Source organism: Bison bison, unplaced genomic scaffold (assembly GCF_000754665.1).
Source record: "Bison bison bison isolate TAMUID 2011002044 unplaced genomic scaffold, Bison_UMD1.0 scf7180017864508, whole genome shotgun sequence".
In the NCBI taxonomy this organism is placed as follows: domain Eukaryota; kingdom Metazoa; phylum Chordata; class Mammalia; order Artiodactyla; family Bovidae; genus Bison; species Bison bison.
The window spans coordinates 10,680,856-10,701,581 of NW_011495064.1; the positions used below are offsets into that span (position 1 = coordinate 10,680,856).

At 44.5% G+C, this 20,726-nt stretch overlaps 1 protein-coding gene across 5 annotated transcripts in view; it reads right to left on the bottom strand.

The window, feature by feature from the left end:
* The window catches only part of SEMA4F (sema domain, immunoglobulin domain (Ig), transmembrane domain (TM) and short cytoplasmic domain, (semaphorin) 4F), a 24,799-nt gene extending 4,342 nt beyond the window's left edge, over positions 1 to 20,457 (bottom strand). Inside the window, exons 1-11 of one of the 5 annotated variants that reach the window (XM_010829698.1) lie at positions 20,185 to 20,347; positions 17,208 to 17,359; positions 16,525 to 16,584; positions 16,224 to 16,322; positions 14,826 to 14,943; positions 11,368 to 11,461; positions 1,586 to 1,705; positions 1,340 to 1,491; positions 616 to 794; positions 233 to 380; positions 1 to 115 (exon numbers count right to left, since the gene is read on the bottom strand). In XM_010829698.1, coding sequence (XP_010828000.1) covers positions 1 to 115; positions 233 to 380; positions 616 to 794; positions 1,340 to 1,491; positions 1,586 to 1,705; positions 11,368 to 11,461; positions 14,826 to 14,943; positions 16,224 to 16,322; positions 16,525 to 16,584; positions 17,208 to 17,272 — 1,150 coding nt within the window. In that variant the 5' untranslated portion in view covers positions 17,273 to 17,359; positions 20,185 to 20,347. Of the gene's footprint in view, positions 116 to 232; positions 381 to 615; positions 795 to 1,339; positions 1,492 to 1,585; positions 1,706 to 11,367; positions 11,462 to 14,825; positions 14,944 to 16,223; positions 16,323 to 16,524; positions 16,585 to 17,207; positions 17,360 to 20,184 lie in introns of those variants that run through there. The other 4 variants (XM_010829696.1, XM_010829697.1, XM_010829699.1 and 1 more) reach the window with 4 other exon arrangements.
* Between the last annotated feature and the right edge of the window lie 269 nt (positions 20,458 to 20,726).

Here is a 20,726-nt window from a genome sequence, read left to right on the forward strand (position 1 = left end):
CAGCTGGAAACACTGGCCTGTCCATGAGCGGGTGGTCCCGGATGAAGGTGAGCACACGGTCAGGCAGGAAGAGTGACGAGCCAAACTGCTGGAGCTTCATGTTGTTGGTGATGCACTAGAGGAAACAGAATGTGTGACAAAGCTTCGCAGGGGCCAGGAAGTGTCTGTGATGCTTAGCTGGACTCTTGTCCTCGTGGGGCAACTCAGTTCTTCACCGCCCCAGCCCCCTCACCTCTCCAGGCCTGGGCTGGGGTACGTCATTGTCCATGACAGGCAGTCCCCTGTTGCAGTCATGTTTCAGCTCTCTGAAGGGACCATTCAGCACAGTCCGAATATCTTGGGGTCGGAAGGAACAGACAGCAGAGATGGCAGCCCCTTCCCTGGAAGAGTCACAGATGGGAGCCAGATATTTGGCGGGAACTGGGGGGAGGCAACTCAGCCCCCGTCAAATGAGATGACCCATGAGAAACACACAGGGAGCTGTGCAGCCTGCCCCAGGGCAGAGGGAGCAGGGTTCCAGGAAGAATCCACCCCACTCTGGAGGAGACCGCACTGACACTGAACCAATCCCAGGTGTCTTCCACCCTGTAACTCTCCATATCAGGAGCCCCTCACCACTGGGAGGAAAAGATGCCGTAAAAGACAGGTGTCCCTGCTCCACCCTCAGGTCGAAGAATGGCCACGTCCTGCAGGACACTCGAGGCCCGGCCATGCTCAGGCCCTGGACATAGCAGGTCAGCCTTTAGAAAGGTCGTCCATCTCTGCTGGAGGGTCTTCCGGCCCCCAAGATCGCCCTGGGATGACAAGCACGTAGGAAGTTCTTTTTAGAAGACCAATGTTAGGGAAGGACCGTGGAGACCAATACACACTCCCCCCAGTCAAGATGCATAGAAATGCAAGGACAGAGACAGAGTAACTGAGGAGGACAATGCGATACAGGGCGGGCAGGGTCACAATAATGAGCGTGACCACGTTTATTGTGCACATGTAAAGTACTGCACTACGTGCTTTACATAAGTTGCTCCATTTAGTCCTCAGAACAGTACCTATTCCTGTCCAGAGTTACACAGGCAGTAAGCAGTGTAGCAAGGACTTGAATACAGGTCTGTTTGTCAACAGTTTCTGCCTTTAACCTCTACACTGCGGTGTCACACGGGGTAATAATGGGGGTAAAAGAGGCCAGAGCCCTTTCTCCCACATTCCTCAAGCTGCCAGAAAAGTAGTTAAGGTCCAGCAGAAAAGGAGATGGAAGAGAGACACAAAGACAAGAGACCAGAGGAAAAGACAGGAGAACAAGCGGAGCAGAAAACAAGGCAGATAGCTGGGATCAGGGTCTCACCGCACACACACGAGCCACCCTCGGGACTTTAATGCGTTCGTATGAATCAAACGCTCGGGCAATCTCCGTAAAGAAAAAGTAGATCTCATCGTCTCCATCTTCATCCCCCCACTCGGCTGGGCTCAAGGCCATGGCTGCAACAAAGGCTGGGGCTGGGGAGACCGGCGGCTTCAGATCCCACAGACATAGTCTGGGGCGGCCCAGCCTCCCCCGACTCTGTCCCCGGAGCAGCCCCCCTCTGCCCACCGTTAAGCCAGGATGGCAAGGTCTCTGTCCGAACCCAGTCCTCAGCGCGACCCACAGCCCGAGAGATGATCGGCTCGGTCCCCAGGTAGTTCTTCACAGTGGCAGCGTAGAGGGCGCCCCCTGCAGGGTGACAGCGAGAAGACGGGCTGTCAGACTCATTGAAGGAGCCTGCAGAAAGGGTCACGGTGGGCAGAGTAAGGAGTAAAAGCAGGGGCAAGAACCCTCAAGGGCTAAGCACCCATGTGCCAGGCACTGCTAAGCACAGGAGGCATTATCTCACTTAAAGTGTTCCAGGGCAGTATCAGGAACCAGGGTTGAGGGGAAAATGCTGGAATGTTCATGTATAAGAAAGAAGAATAAAAGCTATCCCTGTGGAAATCAAGATTTTTTGTTGGTCTGTTTCTTGTTGTTGTCATTTTTAATGACTTTTCTGTTTTACAATATGCTAATTACATGATAACTTTCCAGGAAGAGATCTGCTCTGCAGCATGTTCCCATCTTGCTGAGCTCTCCCACTACGGCGAATGTCTAAAGGAACTAGTGTTCTTTCTGAGTATTAGTGGCGTACACTGCCCTGGAACAAATCACCACTTTAGGGTATACTAGCATCATTTAGGGAACTGATCAAAATGCAGGTCCCTAAACCTGGGGCCCACAATTCTCACTCAGTAGAGTCGGGGATTGGCCCATGAGTTACTATGGTGTGGGCGACTCAAGACCTCACTCTGAAAAACACCAACCCAAGGGGTTTCTGGATGTTTCACAGCCCGCCACAGGAAGCGACGAGGAATCAGATCCTTCCTCCTGGTTCAGTGGCAGAGCAGAGGTGCTCTAGCGATGGTGGGGATTAGAGAAATGAGATATCACACGCATTCTGGGAAGAAATGGAAGGTGCAGCTCTGTGGGCTGAATATAAGAACTGTAAGCACTCTGATCAACACGGCCAAAGGCTCAGACAAGACTGGAGAAAATGACTTAGGGGATGAAAGAAGGTCACAAACCCCCTACTGGAGTTTTGAGTATTACAGGGACTCTGCAGAGAACAGAGAAGCATTCCTTCATCACCTACTACAGGAGAGGCACTGCGCTGGGTGCTAAGAGCATCACTGCTCCCCCAGGAATCCCCAGCTGAGTCTAGAAGACAAACGTAACCAGATACCAGGAGGCGTGGACTCCTAGATGTGCGGGGGAGCACAGAGGAGGAGTGTGCTAGTTCTCTAACTAGGAGAACTAGTTCTCTCCTAGTTCTCTAACTAGGAGAACAGCATCTCAGAGGTCATGTCTGAGCTGGCTCTGAAGAATGAGCAATTTGCCAGGCAGAAGGACTTCAGGGAGAAGACAGGCAAGTGGGGAAGGGGGGAGCCATGTCTGGTGATGTGGGGCACTCCCGGTGGGAGCACAGGGCAAGTAAGCAGAGATCGCTAGAGGTGCAGTGATAGGCACTCAGTTGTGATGAATCTTCTCTGTATCACCAGGAAAATGTGGACTTTATCCTAAAGGTGAAGGCAAAACCGCAGAGATTTTCTTGAGGAGGAGTGACATAATTAGTTTTGTTTTTTAGGAAGACAATGCTAATTAAAAGGGCCTTCTCACAGCAGAAACTAATTCAAAATTGTAAAGCAACTACACTCCAATAAAACTTAACTGAGGACTTCCCTGGTGGTCCAGAGCTTAAGAATCTGCCTGCCAGTGCAGGGGACACGAGTGCTATCCCTGGTCCGGAAAGATTCCACATACCGCCACTTGCTGCCATAAAGTCACCACAACTCATGTCTGCGCACAGCAAGGAAAACCCAGAGCGGCCATTAATTAATTAATTCGTTTTTAAAAAGGACCTTCGTACAGTCCTGGCAAGAATAAAGGAGGACTAAGGCACAGCAGAGGAAAGAAAGAGGTTGGATTTGGGAGAGATTTCTGAGGAACAGCCCATTAACAAAATTTGAAAATTGAGTATGAGATGTGAAAGAATGTAGTGAGTGAGACAATGTCTCTAAGGTTTCCACCTATAAGATAGACAATAGGAGTTGGTGATATTGTGAACCAAGTGAAGATATGACGGAAGGCTCATAAAGGAGGTGGCCTGAGAGGAGGCGATTTCAGGTTTTGGATGTGCAAAGGTTGAAATGCCTTCGGGACATCTGGTTGGAGCCACTGGAAGGCGATTGAACAGAAGGGTGTGGACAACAGGGTCAGAGCCAAGCAACCTGGGAGTCATGTTTAGGTCGCTATGTGAACCTAGAAGCCAGGGGAAAAAGGGAGAAGGAAACCCTGGGGCACTGCCACTTGAGAGCAGTTGAGAAGATCATGTCAAGGAGGCTAGAGAAGCAAGCAAGGCTGGAGTGCTGGAGGCTGGTGTCCAGGAACCCCAGCAAGAGCCACGGGGTCCTGCACACTGAGGGAGGCAGCAGAGGGCAGGGCCACCTTGAGGGAAGCACTGCATCCCGGGCTCACAGATGCTCCTGTGAAGCTGCATGTCTCAGGCACTGAAATGATAATGACTAAACTTAAAAACACTTGATGCAGGGCAAAAAAAAAAAAAAAGGTGGGGGGAGCCAGGAGGTGGGAGGGGAGACTACACTATCACTCAAGCTTGTGAAAGGAATCCAAGCATTTTAGAGTCAGGAAGGTTGGGTTTGAACTCTGAATACTTATTAGTAGTGTGATCTTAGGCAAATTACCCTTCCTAAGCCTCAGGTTCCTCAAATGTAGAATATGGATAATACCGCCTTCCACTCAGAGCAGTAAGATAAAGTAAAAATAAAGTGTTAGTCACTCAGTCGTGTCCAATTCTTTGCGATCCCATGGACTGTAGCCCACCAGGCTCCTTTGTCCGTGGAATTCTCCAGGCAAGAATACTGGAGTAGGTTGCCATTCCTTTCTCCAAGGGATCTTCCTGACCCAGGGTTAGAACCCCGGTCTCCTGCACTGCGGGCTGATTCTTCACCATCTGAGCCACCCCGGAAGTCCTACTCAGAGCAGTGCTAAAGGTTAAATGAGATAAACAGAGACACCCAGGTGGGGCCTGGCCATGGCTGGCACTCACCACATGTCAGGTGTGGCAGCTCGCAAACCTCGGAGGACCGTATGCTTGTTTATTGCCATAAGGCAGGAGGCCACAACTGTAAAATGGCATCCCATTTCCTTCCAGAGTGTTTCAGGAGGGAGAAAATAAGATTTGGGGCATAGGTTCTGGCAGCTAAGGAGCAGCAAATAAAAAAATCTTCAGTAGTTCCAGGGGGTGGCGGTTAGGGGTGGGGGAGAAGTTGATACAGAAGCCAGAATTGGAATGAAAATTTTTCTAAGAGCATTATATACGAAACACTTTAAAACCAAAATTCTGACAGAAGCTGTGTCATGGATACCCTGAGAATGGGGGAGATGTGGTGAAAGAGATAGCTATAAATATTTTGGAAGCATAACTTGATGTGTTTGAGGGAGAACAGTCGAAAATATTCTGGAAACGGTAAAGGACCACAGACAGCCATGCAAGGAGCCAGGGGTGGACAGAGGTAAAGTCCTAAGACTTTCTAAGGGATCGGTGGGGCAGCCAGCAGCTCTGGAGCCTAGAACTGCGGAAGAGCACGTTCACTCAGGGTGGAAGGGCAGAGGGCCACAGAGGGACCGCAGGAGGGATCAGGCACTTTGGGAGGGCACAGCAGGGCTTCAGGTGTTCTAAGAATACCGAGGGGTTTACAACACAAACGTCACATACACGCAGAGGAAAAGGAAGAGCAGCCACCGCAGTCACAGGGGCAGGAGTCCACAGGAGTACACAGTATCACATGCCCTGAATTTCCCGGAACAGTCCATTTCAAATATTCTATTGTACTGTCCATACAATAAAATATCCCTGTATGAGAAATTGTTTGGGAACTTATTACTGACTAGATCAAGCTAGTAAACATGAAAATATACATCTACTATATTGGCAAAAGATGGTATGTCACAGAAAGTGATGCCCAAAGTTCTGAATTCAGTGAACAAGGTAGAAAAAAACACCAGGTGTAATTCAACCCTATTTTAACAAAAAATTTTATGTATATATATATATATATCTTTAGTTGCAGGAAAGATTGAAGGAGTTACAACTGTACAGTGTTACTGATGCTTGTTTCTGACTAATGAAATAACAAATAATTTTTATTTTCTCCTCTCTATTGTTTTGTATTCACTGAATGTTTTTTGTAGTTAGCATCTTTTATTTTTATAAACCTCCCCCCAAATTAAGATACTGTCATTTTGGAAATATGAGGAAAAAAAGATTGAAAGCCACAAAGATGAAGAATCACAGTCAAAGAAAGGTGACAATTATGTGCAGAAATAGATCTCTACTTGCTCAGAGGTAAAGTCTGTGAACATAAGCCTCCCAGATACGATAATAACTCAACACTGACAGACTAGGATACAAGCCATGGCAGTGAATATTTCACTATACCCTCGAGGGGTTCAATTTTTAACTCTGGTGTCAAAATGCTCGCTTTATTATTATTACTTTTTTTTTTTTTACTTTACAATATTGTATTGGTTTTGCCATACATCAACTGGTGGATGTATGGCAAAATGCTCACTTTTAAAGAAGGTTTATAAGAAGAATTATCACTCATTGGTTTTAGAAAGAGGGCTTTAAACATATCCTGTCCTGCCTTCTTCCTCTCTCTTTTCTTCTCATGGTCAGAGCTTTGCAGGGTAGACAGCTGTGTGTGTGTGTGTGTGTGTGTGTCTGTGTGTGTGTGTCTGTGTGTGTGTGTCTGTGTGTGTGTGTGTGTGTGCGTGCACGGGTGCACTTAGTGGCTTCAGTCATGTCCGACTCTGTGCAACCCTAGGGACTGTAGCCTGACAAGTTCCTCTGTCCATGGGATTCTCCAGGCAAGAATACTGGAGTGGGTTGCCATGCCCTCCTCCAGGGGATCTTCCCAACCCAGGGACTGAACCAGCATCCCTTATGTATGCTGCATTGGCAGGTGAGTTCTTTACCACTAGCACCACCTGGGTAGCCCAGATAGACTGCTATTGACCTAATATTCTCTATTTCCTTATCTAAGGATTATGCTAGCTGGATACTTTTTTTAAAAGTCTATTATCAGGACATAATTATAGATCATTGGAGATGCAGTTTTTACCCTACCTTTTCCTCTGCTGGCCATATAGGATTTCTCTAACTATCTTGTTTTGGTGTGTGAATGCTAGTCTCAGGGTACACACATTCATGGATTTAAGAGATAAGCTTGACCCCAAAATGCAGGCAGCACCCAGTACGTCTGGAACACATACAGGGCTCCTTGACTGACGCGGTAATCAAAAGATGCAATGAGACCAAAAGGAGACAAGAAAAACATGAGATGGGTTCCCAAGAGAAAACAAAAGCTCCCTTCTGCTCTTCTTCGTAAGAGCCCTATTTATTACCGGATGTGACGGGGAGGGCCGAAGATGACAAATCACCTTTTCCAGCTTAGGTACCTTGGTGGGTGATGGCACTAACGCACTCACAGAAGGGGACACTGGTGCAGAAGGTTTGGGGGACGTGAGTGAAGACGATGAGCTCGGTTTGGGACATGCTGATTCTGAGATTCCTGGGGGACATCTAAGTGGAGCTGTCTGGAAGGTAGCTGGATGTGTGGTCCGTAGCTCCACATAGGATATGGGAGGCATCAGAATTTGGTGGAAACAGAATCCATAGGGCTGGCTGAGATCACAATCACAAAGAATATAAGAGAAGAGGATCTTGGGAACCCCAACGTTTAAAGCATGAACAGAAGACAGACACTGCAAAGAAGACTGAGAAGGAATTGCTGATGATCTTAGGCTAATGTGAACATTACTGTCAAAATATTTGCATTTTTCCAAATTGGAATAGTGCAAATAGAGACACTGAGATCATTTTTTTTTAATTTTATCTCAGTGCAGTGCAGATAAATGTCAAATTTGAAGATAAGATTTCTGAGACTTTTTCCTAAAGAAATACAAGTACCAATAAACACATGAAAAGCTCTCTGATCTAATAGAAATGCTAATCAAAAACATCAAATTGGACTCTGGAGAAAGTCACTGTTTTATGTTTATTAACTGTAATTTTGGTTATAGCTAACAGGGTGTAATGAAACAGACCCTCTCATCACTGCTGGTAGGACTAACTGAAGAGCAAATGTGGCCAAATCCATCAAGTATTATAAAAATTTTTTATATCCTTTGGCCCAGCAATCCTACGTTTTGGATTGACTAATGTAATTAATTGCTGTTGTTTAGTTGTCAAGTCTTGTCCGACTATTTTGTGACCCCATAGGCCAAGCTCCTCTGTCCATGGGATTTCCCAGGCAAGTATACTGGGGTGGGTTGCCATTTCCTTCTCCAGGAGATCTTCCTGATTCAGGGATAGAACTCGTGTCTCCTGCATTAACAGGTGGGTTCTTTACCACTGAGCCACCTGGGAAGCCATGTAATTAATTAGATTCATGTAAATGATTTACAAAAAAATTTATATAAAAGGATTCCTTACACAGCATTATTTATAAAAGCAATATTTTAAAATCTGAATGTATAATTATATGGAAATAAATAATTGTACTATATTCATAAGATGAAAAAGTATGCAATCACTAATAAAATCAAATTTTGAATAATTGAACAAATTCTACGATGATAAAATGCTCAGTATACAATACTAAGTGAAATATACATAATTCCAATTTATTATATTTATAATACATGTACACACACAGAATAAAAGAAGATACTCCAAAATAATAATAGTGGTTTCCTGGTGATGACTGAATTACAATCAGCTTTTAACTTTCTTCTTTATACATTTCTGTATTTTCTCAATTTCCCACAATGCATGTTGCAATTTTTATAATTTAAAATAAGAAATACTCCTGCCATCATAGTCTAATATTTTCATTACTAAGAGCTTTTACTTTTCTTTCAAAATACCTCTATTATCCTTAAAGACATTTGTATGACTCCTAACTAGGAATTTGGGTTCTAATTCTTAAATAATGTTGCCGTTATCTTCTATACTGCTATTTAATATTTTCAAAACAGAGGGACAGTAGGGCACAGTAGATCAACATTGAAAGCTCCAGCTAAGTATTGGCATTATGTCAGACCAAGAAAAAATTACATTATAGCCCTATACAGAACTTCAGAGGGAAACATTTAATTTGTAAATACCTTTTAAGACTTTTCTTATAAAGTCATGCATAAGAAAAAAGTTTAATGTTAGATCTTACACCCAATTTTTGCTATTCATAAAATACTGTGCAATATTTAAATTAAAATGTAAATTGTCCTATTGTACTATTGACAATATGTATAAAATCGATAACTAATGAGAACATACTATATAGCAGAGGGAACTCTGCTTAATGCACTGTGGTGACCTGAATGGGAAGGAAATCCAAAAGGGAGGAGAAATATGTATACATGTAGATGATTGATTTTCTGTATAGTAGAAACTAGCACAACATTGTAAATCAACTATACTTCAATACAAATTAATTTAAACAAAAAAACAAGTAATACAACTCCTTCCTACTCTATCCCATACACTAGCCATCAGGCCAGGGATCCAGCAGGGTTTTGAAGGTTATATTCCCATCTCAATGCAGAAACTCCAAGCAAATGTGCTTGTTTATTTTGAATAAATAGTTTTCATAGTTAAAAATGTTTAATTGTCTGATATTTTATAATAAAGTTTGCAGCAACCTTAGTGAAGAAAGAAAAAACAGTATGATGAATGATGCTAAAAAGTCAACTGATTAGCTAGTTGGGGAAAATCAATTTTGATTCCCTTCTCATGCCATTTGAAAAATAAATTTCAAATAGATTAGAGTTAAAATGTTTGGGAAAAAATTTGAGAAGAAAATTTTACCTGCTCCCTAACTGAAGAAGGATTTAGCTTAAAATATATGATCACAAAAGAAAAGATATAGATTGGAATACTAATACCTTACCTGAAAATTGGCCCAAGAACATGAGCAGAGGATTGACCAAAGCAGAAATAAAAGTAAGTACTAAAACATGAAAAATGTTTAACTTCACTAATATTCAAAGAAATACAAATCAAAGCAAGGTGCCATTTTTAGCCTCAAATCAGCAAAAAAGAAGAAGTTTAATAACAAAAGTTATTAAACAAAGCAGTACAGTGAAATTTATGTGAGAAAAAAACTCATTTACTGCTGATTTAGAGTGTAAATTGGTATACCCTTTCTAAAAACTCAATTAGCAACAGATAATGAGCTGTAAAATATTCACACCCTTTAATATAGTAATCCATTTGCAGGAGTCTTAAAGAAACGATCTAAAATGAGGATAAAAATTTATGTACAAAAAGATTCACTACAGTGTTACAGTGGTGATGGTTTAGTCGCTCAGTCGTGTCCAACTCTGTGACCCCATGGACTGTAGCCCACCAGGCTCCTCCATCCATGGATTTTCCAGGCAAGAATCCTGGAGTAGTTTGCCATTTCCTTCACCAGGGGATCTTCCCAACCTAGGGATCAAACCCAGGTCTCCTGCATTGCAGGCAAATTCTTTACCAACTGAGCCACTAGGGAAGCCCTTGGTGTTACAGACAAGTATTATAGACAATAGTAAAAACTTTGAAGTGAACTAAATGAAGTTGAGAATAAGTTCATATAAATGATTTGGAATTGTTAAATCAGCATATGCTCACAGGTTGAGTAAAATAATATCATTAAAATTTTTCTTCACAAAAAATTTTAAAATTATATAGAAATGCCTATGCTATAAAGTCACGTGACAATATTCAAAATTATGTCCATGCAGCATGACATTTTAAAGTTTCATAATATACACACTCATAAAATTTCTATTAACCTGCTTGTCTTAAACTATCATGAGAAAAATGGTTGTGTTCTCACTGAATTTGCAGAGCGTATGTGGAGCGGTCTAACCTAATACACAGGCTATGTGGCACACAAACTGTTCGCTTTGTGGCTACCAAAGAACTAGTCAGTCATTCTCCAGAAAAGCTTAGGTATAGTCTGTGATAGAACCATTCAACACTTGAGCAACTGTATACGTATAACTTGTTCAAAGGAAGTAACAGAAGAAATTTGTTTAATAGTCATTATGGATTCTTCTGAGCAACAAACACTGGCCAGCAAAATGTACATGCATGAGTATATATGTGTGTGGACATAAAAAGACTAAAAGGAAATATCCTAAAATACTAGCGTGGTTTTCAGAGTAGGAATACTCTAGAACTGTGTTAATATGGTACTCACTAGGTATGAATGGCTATTTACATATAAATTACAATTACATAGAATTTAATATTCTTCCCTTCAGTTGCACTAGTCACATTTCAAGGGCTCAACAGCCCATGTAGCCAGTGGCTACCATATTAGACAGCGAAGATACAGAACAATTCCATCATCATACCAAGTTCTTTTGAACTGTGCTATTCTAAAAGATTTCTTATGTTCTTTATACTTTTTGCAAATTCATTATAATATGCATTGTAGTAGATTCCTCTTCTACTGAGGAAAAAAATGACTAAAAGAAATAAGGTTAACAAAGGAAATGTTCACAGTCTACTGTGAACAGCAGACACATTCTCTAGAGAAAAGCAAGGGAAATAGTCTGTGGGGAAAAGCAGGAGGACACAAGCACTCTGGGAAGAACAGGAAAAGCTAGAAAGAGATGTGGGAATAATAGACATTCCGAGGAAAGAAAAGAAAGGACACGGAAATTCAAACAGCAGGGTGGGGAAGGAGGCAATTACAGCAAGAAGTCACAGGTTCTGGTCTCTCCCCACTCACCAGCCATCACAGCTGCTGACCGCTGAGCTGGCTCAAAAGGACATTTCCCCCGGCCACTCTCAAGTCTTTCAACCTGCTGGAAACTGGACACATCCTACAGACCAGAAGGGGGCAATTGGTTTAGAGGTCATGAGGAAGTTCATAGTGAGAATTACAAAGATGGTCAGATGAAGAAAAAACCCAATTCCCACTCATCTCTCATTCCCCCACTACCATCCCTGTATTCCCAGTCTGCCATTCCTGGTTCCACGGCCCATTCCTATATTCCCTATCTCTGCCATCCCTCTTTTCATCAGTTTATTCCTCTTCCCTCAATTCCCACAGTACCTAACACCCACATGCTCTAATGAAGGAATACCTAGGATGGCACTAGAAGACAATGAGAGACTGAAAGGTAGATCTCTCTGAAATGCTGCTGAACTGCTAGCTTGACAACTGGCTGGAGAATGCTATAAGATAAGGAGAACCAGGGAAAAAAGCAGGCTTCCCAGGGGCGGGAGCCCTTAAGAAGGATAAAGCAAAAGTACAGGTTGATAGAGGACCATCTGAAGCCCAGGGGTCTAGAGAGAAGGGCCATCCTTCCCCTAATCCCACCCACCAAACAACAGACAGAACCAGAATCAAGGATACACAGGAGGGAAGGGAATCTGCAAAGTCAATGAAGACCTGAAGCTCAGGTCAGAACCTGAAGATTTGGTGAGTAAGTGTCTTCCTCATCCAGGGATTCCAGAGAGACTGACCTGGGTTGGGGGTTTCCGGCGAGGGCAAGAGGTCTAAGAGTTGCACAGAGTCAGTCAGACAGTACCTTAGCGGAGCATCCAGCGCTAAGAGAGGCTTTAAGGTAACATCTAAAAATGAAAATCAGGGATGATTTCAACCTGGACTGGTAGGGAAGTTAAATGTGGCCGGTTAGGAATCAGTCATGACATGAAGTGCCAGCATGATATATCTCGTTCACAAACTAGGATGGACATATGATGTTGCTGGAGCCTAATTACTGTGATGGCAGTGGGAGTACCAACACAAATCTAAGTCCTCTGAGCACAAGTGCACCACTGGCCCAACTTGACTACTCATGTATTTGCTGCAGTTGGTAAACAGAGTTTTATTTTATTGAGAGAGGCTTGAAGAAGGCCTGTTAAAATCAGGTGTTATCTGATGTTCCCTCAAAGGGGACTGCTGATGTTTTTGTTTAGTCACTAGGTCATGTCTGACTCTTTTGCAACTCTACGGACTGTAATCTGCCAGACTCTTCTGTCCATGGGAATACTGGGTCGAGAATTTTCTGGAATAGAGGACCCCATATAAGCACAATCACCTACGTTGTGTGGCACTGGGCACATCACAGCTTGAGGAGAAAGATGACAGTTCAATGAGAGATTACCAAGATGTTTAGGCTCTCTGAACATAGGGTTATTACCTGCTGCTTTGGCCTGTTTTATTGCCTCCTTTTCTCCATACTGCCTAGCCTTGCCCCTAATTTACTCTCCATATGCACCCCAGATTAATATTCCAAGACTATTAGTCACTGACGTGATAAATGCTTGAGTCAGAAACAGACAAAAAAAATGGCTCACCACTGCCTCTTTATCCCAAACTACTGCTTCTAATCAAACCCGGATCACCTGTTATTCCTAGAAAACAATTCCTGAAACTACACCCTTACATTTCACCAAGGACTTAAAAAGGATGAGCCTTTTCTCAGTTCTCATTCTCTGTGATCTTTTTGCACTATTGAATACTTCTGATTCACTCCCTTCCTTGAAATATTCTACCTCTTGACTCCCTTGAAATTCTACCTCCTGGAGTCCCTCCTCCTATCGGTTGTCTGTCTCCTTTGGTTGGTTCTCTTCTTTCTAAGCCTCTAATCATGTATCTTTAGTCATTTTCATATATTTCCTTCAAGATCTCATTAATTTTTCGCATTTCTGCCCAGACTTTCTATGCAAATCATTCCCCTAACTCTCTAAAGCCTGATGTCTTCCAAACTCTAGTCCATATTTGCACTTGACTGCTGGACTTACAAAGAGGACCTATGAAAACTCAACATGTCAAAAACTCATCTTCTTCCAGGTTTCCCAAATGGCATCATTATAGTATCTAGGTTTACAGCCTTTGAGTAAGTGAGCCTATTAACTACATAGGTTATGATTACTGTATGTTCAAAGCGACATTTAATTAGGGTCTGAAAGGATAAGATCACTCTACTACATTATCTGAATGTTGAGATTCTTCATTATATCATCGTGTGTCAGTCGGCACAGTCTTATCAACATCAGTTGCGATGAAGGCAAGTCCCTCAAGTTGAAAGCCGGAGCTACATAGCCAGGCTTTCATTAAGCTGCAGGGTTGGAACCCATCCTTTGACTTAGGCCAACAAGAATGCAAGGCATATAAAGGACCTTTCCTAAAAGATTAGGGGTGAGGGATAGAGGGGAGGTGGTCCCTGTTACACGAAATAAATCAAATGTCACACAAGACTCAAGCCACCTAACGTCTCCTCTTAGGGTGCAGGCTGGATTAGAAGGACAGGGTAGTGGAACTGAGCCAAACCCTGGGTTTGAATTTTGGCTCTGCCTTGGCCAGCATTATCTCTGACTTTACCTAACTTTGGGGAATGCTGTTTCATTCAGGTAAATTGGAAATAAATACTATCATGATGTGCTATCACTATTATAATAAATAAATATCATGATATGGTGATAAGAATTAATCTCATCTATGAATGTAAGTATCCAGCACCAAGCCTGAACAGAGCAGACACTCAGTTAAATTGCAATTCTTCTCACTGTTGTTGGTGCTGCTCTTTTAATTCTAACATTTATCTTTGTTAATCGCTGGAGCTCTCTCAACAAAACAAATTAAAATATTTTCCTCCATGTCTAATGAGCTGTCACTGAAGGGCAGCACTCCACATTTTTAGAGCTGGCAGGTCCTATGCTTTCTTTTGTAATAACCTTCATTCTTCTGAGCAATCAACTCTGAGCAAGTTGTTATGGCTGGATCAGCTAGTCAAAGCTCTCAGATAATAGTTATACACAGTCTCAAAGTCATCCATCTGGGACATGAGAAGTTCAGCACTAAGGATAAGGCAAGAAATTGCTCAAGCAGATGGGGATTGCCAGGTAGCAGGATAAGACAGGTAAAGGCAGAAGAGAGCATTCAAGGAGTCTAGAGAGCAGTCTCAGGATGCTCGAAGAGTTAGCACAGCTGCTAGTTGTAACTTCTATTTCCCTATAAACAACTCTTGATTAAAGGATGGTCCTTCATTTCATGAGCTTGCTGGACAGGAGGGTTCAGAAATAGAGCTGAAAGTCATAGGAGTGCAGACCACAGGCCCCTAGCTTCACTCTTGGTTGCTGATATTCCTCAAAAAAAAAAAAAAGAAAATGGATAGGGGTCCAAGTCACACCAATCCTGACAGGTGCATCCAGAACATTTTCTGTCTAGATACTTACGTAACAACCATTAAAGCCGAAGAACAGAAGGCCCTGTGGAACCAGCTTGGAGTGACTGCACCATCTGTAAACCATGGCTCTGGTATTCACATCCATGGGCTCCCTGATCCTATATATACTGGGAAAGGACAAATATGGCAATGACAGTTCCACTGCTACTTTTGTGAGCTTCATGAGAACCGCAGGGAAACTAGACTGTCAGTGTTACCTGAAGGGATACAGAGACTGTCAACAACATTCTGAACTGGGAAACCTTCCCAGGATGAGGGAACTAGCCATACTTCAACAGGGAATCTATCACCAGCATGATGAAAATAACTCAACATAAGCCCAACTCCCTCTAGGGAGAGTTCAGAGGGACTAACTAAGGCATCAAATATATACAATTAGAGCATTCTTGAGTCAAAAATATAAGGATGACGTTTAACAAAGAGGTTTCAAGGTATATGCTGAGTAGACCCATGTGGCAAAGACTATTGAAGACTGAAGAAGGATCAAGTCAAGATCTACTATTAATGACCATGGTCAGGAAAGGGAACTGCTGCACTCCCTCCTACCCCTAGCAGAAAGGGATAATAAATGTCCAGTAATATGAAGGATATTCGAGGCTTTTGACTCATTCCAGGGACTGATCACTAATGTGTGCTGCCAGAATAGCAGTAATTGACTACCAGGTAACTGATGGGAAAAGGTGAGGGGTCAAAAACATTAAAACCCTTCCCTAAGATGTCACCAACCCCAGGGGCTTTTGAGGCCATGGCCAATCTACCTGTTATTAGGGGTATCCATGTCCCAAGCCTGCCTGGGTTTGAAGTTGGAGATGCCCAGGGCTTTAGCAGCAATGAAGAGGATTAAGAAGAAAACATCCTTGACAGAGTGCCCACCTTGAAGGCAAGATCCGGAGTATGAGGCCAACATGTACTACATTAGTGGGCAGTGACCTCAGAAGCCATGAGAGCAAAGAGTCACAGCCCACACAGAAAGAGGTTGACAATGGAGGTGGGAGAAAGTGGTGAAAGTCAATTACATGCCATGGGAGGAAGACACAGGTACAGACAGTGCTGTTTGAGAAACGGACCCAGGTTACCTGGACAAACCAGGCACAAGGCAAGGAAACCATGAATTACTGGCCTCTGAAGTTCCTCCCCTCAGCCCAGCTAGCATCCTCACTTCCTTCACCATCCCACTACGGCCCTCTTCACGCTTCGTATTCCTCACCTTCTAGGGACAACCTCCCTCCCCCTCCCTTTCAAACCCTCCTTCAGTGGACAAAGGCTCTACCCTATGAGGGCATCCTTCACCCACAACGTTTCTCATGCACAAGGGCTGCCTTAAGCACGACCCCTGTCACAGTTGCTCACAGAAGACCCCTCCCATCCGCCCACCCCTGTCACTCACAATAACCCCGCACTTCGGATCAAAAGCGAAGGTGCCACAAGTGAGGAGGTGAGAGGCATTGGCAATGGCGAGAATCTGGACAAAATTGTGACATTCGTCCTAGGGGTCAGAGATGGTTAGAATCAGAAGCAGCAGGTACAAGGAAAGGCAGGGTTAGGACAGTTATATGGAGCTCTGGGCATGGTGTTAGAGTCCTTGCCTGGGTCCATGGGGATGGGAGCATTACGGAGGACTGACAGCAAGTCAGGGCTGGACCAAGGCCTCAGCTGACACCCAGGACAGGGCCTGGATTTATACCTACCTCCTTCTTGCCTTTCTTCCTACAGTTCTGTCTGTGGGCCTCAGGCACCATCCAGTCAATCTAGAAAGGAAGAGTGACCATTTCCCCCACATTCTCACCCCAATCCCTCCCAAGTCAGGGTAGGTGGCACAATTCCACAACCTCCATCAACTTGGGAGACAGAACCCCCTCTCCCAACCGCAGAGCACTGCTTTTCATACTGGAGGTCTCCACCCATTAATGAGCAGTGAAATCTCAACCAATATTATTTTTAATGAAATAGAATACATCAGAATGTACCACATGTAGGAGAGTAAATATTGTTTCAAAAAAGTTTTCTTTCAGTATATACTTTGTGCACTGGGTCAAAATGTACCAGATATTTCTTACTAAGGGATGATCAAAAAAGTCTGAAAGCTATTGCCCTAGAGTAATGTGATGTTAATGATTCCTTGCCCACTGCCACCTGAACCCTGGCCACTGTGGCCTCCTCCGCATCATCATGAACCTCCGTCCTAGCCTCTTCAGTCACCATGACCCCCCCAATTACCCTCAGCTGAAACAATGAAGTTGATTATCTACCCTTATTCTTTTTTCACCCAGCATTCCCCCTCCTACCACAATACCCTCCGTCATATGCCATAAAACCAAGGACCCAATCACATGCTCTGGAATCAGAGGTCCTCCCCACTCTCATCTCTCACCCTTCGAGGTTTCTCCCCTGAAAAGGGCAGGGATGTAGCGAAGATCGTGTCCCGGGCACCGACATAAAGCATGTGAGAAGCAGGATCCACAAGGAGAACTGAGTAATTGTATGTCTGAGGGATGGTGAACCGGGTGAGATAGGAGTCAGCCTCTAGCAGGACCAGAGAATGAGAGTGAAATGCGATATCAGCCATCATTTTGTAACAGTTAGGTCCACAAGAGCAAAGCCAAAGGGGCCCATTTTTTGCTTTCTTCCAAGAACCATTTATTTAGCAGCCTTAAGGGCAAAAACAAAGCCTTAACAGGCCAACCAACTAATTTCCCCAGGGACAGATAACTGATGAGGCACACAATAAAGTATGCTTTTTCTATAAAACAGTTTATTAAAACAGCATAAATATTAAGTCTATTTCATATTGGGCTGGCCAAAAAGTTCATTTGGGTTCCCATAAGTTGGTTATGAAAAACCCAAATGAACTTTTTGGCCAACCCAATATTTATTTCTATTCATAGCAACATGATACATAATTGAAAATACCCTTAGAAGGTATGAGTACTTTCCTCTCTAAATCTCCTTTTTTAAAAAAATAATTACTTATTGTTCAGTCGCTAAGTTGACTCTGCCACCGCATGGACTGCAGCACTCCAGGCCTCTCTGTTCCTCACTGTCTCCCGGAGTTCACCTAAGTTCCTGTCCATTAAATCAGTGATGCTATCCAATGATCTCATTCTCTGCCGCCCTCTCCTCCTCCTTCTTCTCTTGCCTTCAATCTTTCCCAGCATCAGTCTTTTCCAATGAGTCAGCTGTTCGCATCAGGTGCAAACTATTGTTACTTAACAGTAACTCCTTTTTACTTAGAAGGGAAATGTCTCACTCTTTTTACCAACACATTAGTAGACTATTTCCTCTCTCTCCCACCACCCTTGATCCCAACCTGATTCTACCCAAAGAAGTAGACAGTAGCGTGGACAAGAAGAGAATGTGCTTCGGAAATAGATTCTACCCACAGTTTCAGCCCAAGTGTAAATGTGGCTCTTTCACTTACCAGGTGTCTGATCTTGAGTATGTTACCTGCCCACTCTGAGCATCACTTTGCTCATCTGTAAACACCATCCAGTATTGTTGGGAATCAAACGAGATAACCTATGTGGAAGCATCTGACACATACTACATATTTCACAAATTGTTCCTTTCTTCCACCCTTAAGCATGTATTCTGTTTGGGCCAAATCTAAACATATATCAGCATTCAGAACTCTGATCTAAGACTTCCCTGGTAGTCCAGTGGATAAGAATCCACCTACCAATGCACCCTGGTCCAGGAAGATTCCACATGCCATGGAGCAATTAAGCCCCATGCGCAACTCCTGAAGCCCGCAAGCCCCAGAGTGTGCTCCACAACGAGAGCAGCCACCAGAATGAGAAGACCATGCACCGCAACAAAGGGTAACCCTTACTCGCTGCAGCTGGCGCAAGCCCACACACAGCAACAAAGATCCAGTGCAATCAAAAAATAAAGTAAATAGTTAATTTTAAAACCCTGATCTATTTAAAGATCAAATAAGATGAATTTACCTTCTTAGCTCAATCTCTGGCGCTGGGGACAGGAATTAATACAGCTCTGCTCTACCTGCTTCATCTGCTCAGCTATCTTCAAGACTGGTAGGATGGCCATGCAGTCTTACATGTGCTGACTGGAGCCCCACCCACCCCATCCTCCCATACCCATACTCATATCTGTGCTGTTTCCTGCCTACTATCCCATGCTTACTATAAGCCCCAGATCCCCAACCACCCTCACATCCCCAACTCTGCCTCAGCTTGTCATATAGACCTCTCTGGATTCCTGGATATGAACCCAACCTGGCAGCTTCAATGCCATGCTGTGGCTATTGCTCCAACAGAAACTGAAACCCAGGCTCTGATCACAACTTTGTCTTCTGGATTCATAGCATCCCTATATGTCACTGGTCTGAAATGACACAGTAATTTAGAAAACTCTACTACCCGGTTGTGAGTTTTTCCCAACAGGTTGTACTCTTGGTTTCACTGGTTCTGTCTGTGCAAGGTGCTAACGCTCAGGGCCCACTGCGAAAAACACAAGGTTCACGGCTACACTCATGCCCAACTCAGCAAAGAGCCTTTAAAGTCTTTAAATCACTCCAATGACCACTTTTAACCTCATGGCATCCCTTGGCTTCTTTCACATCTTTTGAAAGGGCATCTCCCTCCTCCTTTTTTTCCTTCTGAAGATTTTTAAAACCATTTAAACAGAATTTTAAATCAACTCATCGAATCGCTTCCCAGCACTCAATGTAGGGCATGGATAGAGGAGCACTGAGGAAGTTAGGAGGGTTATGTTGGATCACATAATGGGAGACTAGGAGTTGGTGTCAGAGATGAAAGGGCTGCAAGTGGGTTAGGGATATTAGGGCCATGAGTCGGACAAAAGGCTTGGAGGAGGTTAGAACTGAGGATAAGGGAATGAACCTGAGAAGCGGGCAGATGTAAATGCTAAGCTGGCAATCAGAAGGACGGGTGTTTGGAGCAGTATGAAAGATCGATGGGTTTGATAGGATGGTCGTCAGCCTAGCACGACGGACACAAGTGCATGCGAGGGAAGAGGGGAATAGGGAGAGGAAACTTGGAAATGGACGGTCCCCGGCAACCCCCATTCCCCGCCCTGGGCCTCGGTGTCTGCGTCTACACTGTGAGAGGCGGCTGCACAAATAAAGGAGAGCGGGCGCCGCCTGGGCGTGCCGTAGGAGCCCAGACACCCGGTCGGGTGTGGAGCGGCACCACGTGGGGGTCCCGCCTGCATTGGGACGAGGCACGGGCACCGAAGGAAGCCGTGGGCAGACCTGTGGGGGCGCGGGGTGCGGCTGCCCGGGTGAGACCGGAAGGTGGGTCTGGGTACCTGCAGGCGGGATCTGGGCCGGGAGCCAAGGGCTAAGGGCGAGGGCGCCCGCGCCTTACCGGAGATAGGAAGCGAGGTCCTGGGGACCGAATGTGGGACGCGGCCACACACCGGGCCTCTCAGCAACGCCAGCAGCAACAGCAGAAATAAGGGCGAGGTCCGGGAGGGCCGCAAGCGCGGGAGGAGCCGCGCGACGGAGCCCGGCATTTTTGCCACCTCCTGGCCACCGGGGTGTGGCACGCCCCGCAGCCTCGCTCGGCAGCTGAACAGCCACCAGCCTGGGCCCACTCAGTTCCCCTTGGTTCGGTTGGGCCTGCGGCTGCCGGTCACAAAGCAACCTGGCTCCACCCCTTCAAGAAGAGACCAATGATTGGGCTAATTTTCTGCTCCCTCAAAGGGGTTGCCTGGAAGAGGCTGGACTAAGAAAAAAACCCAACCCAGACAGACGGAGAGCTACACCCAAGGTTAGGTGGGAGGTCTACCTCCGAATTGCGCTGGACTTGTCATTCCAGGATCCTCAGTGACAGATTTGCAAAGGCTCTGCAACCTAGAAGAAATAGACAAATTCCTAGAAATGTGCAATCTTCTAAGAGTAAACAGG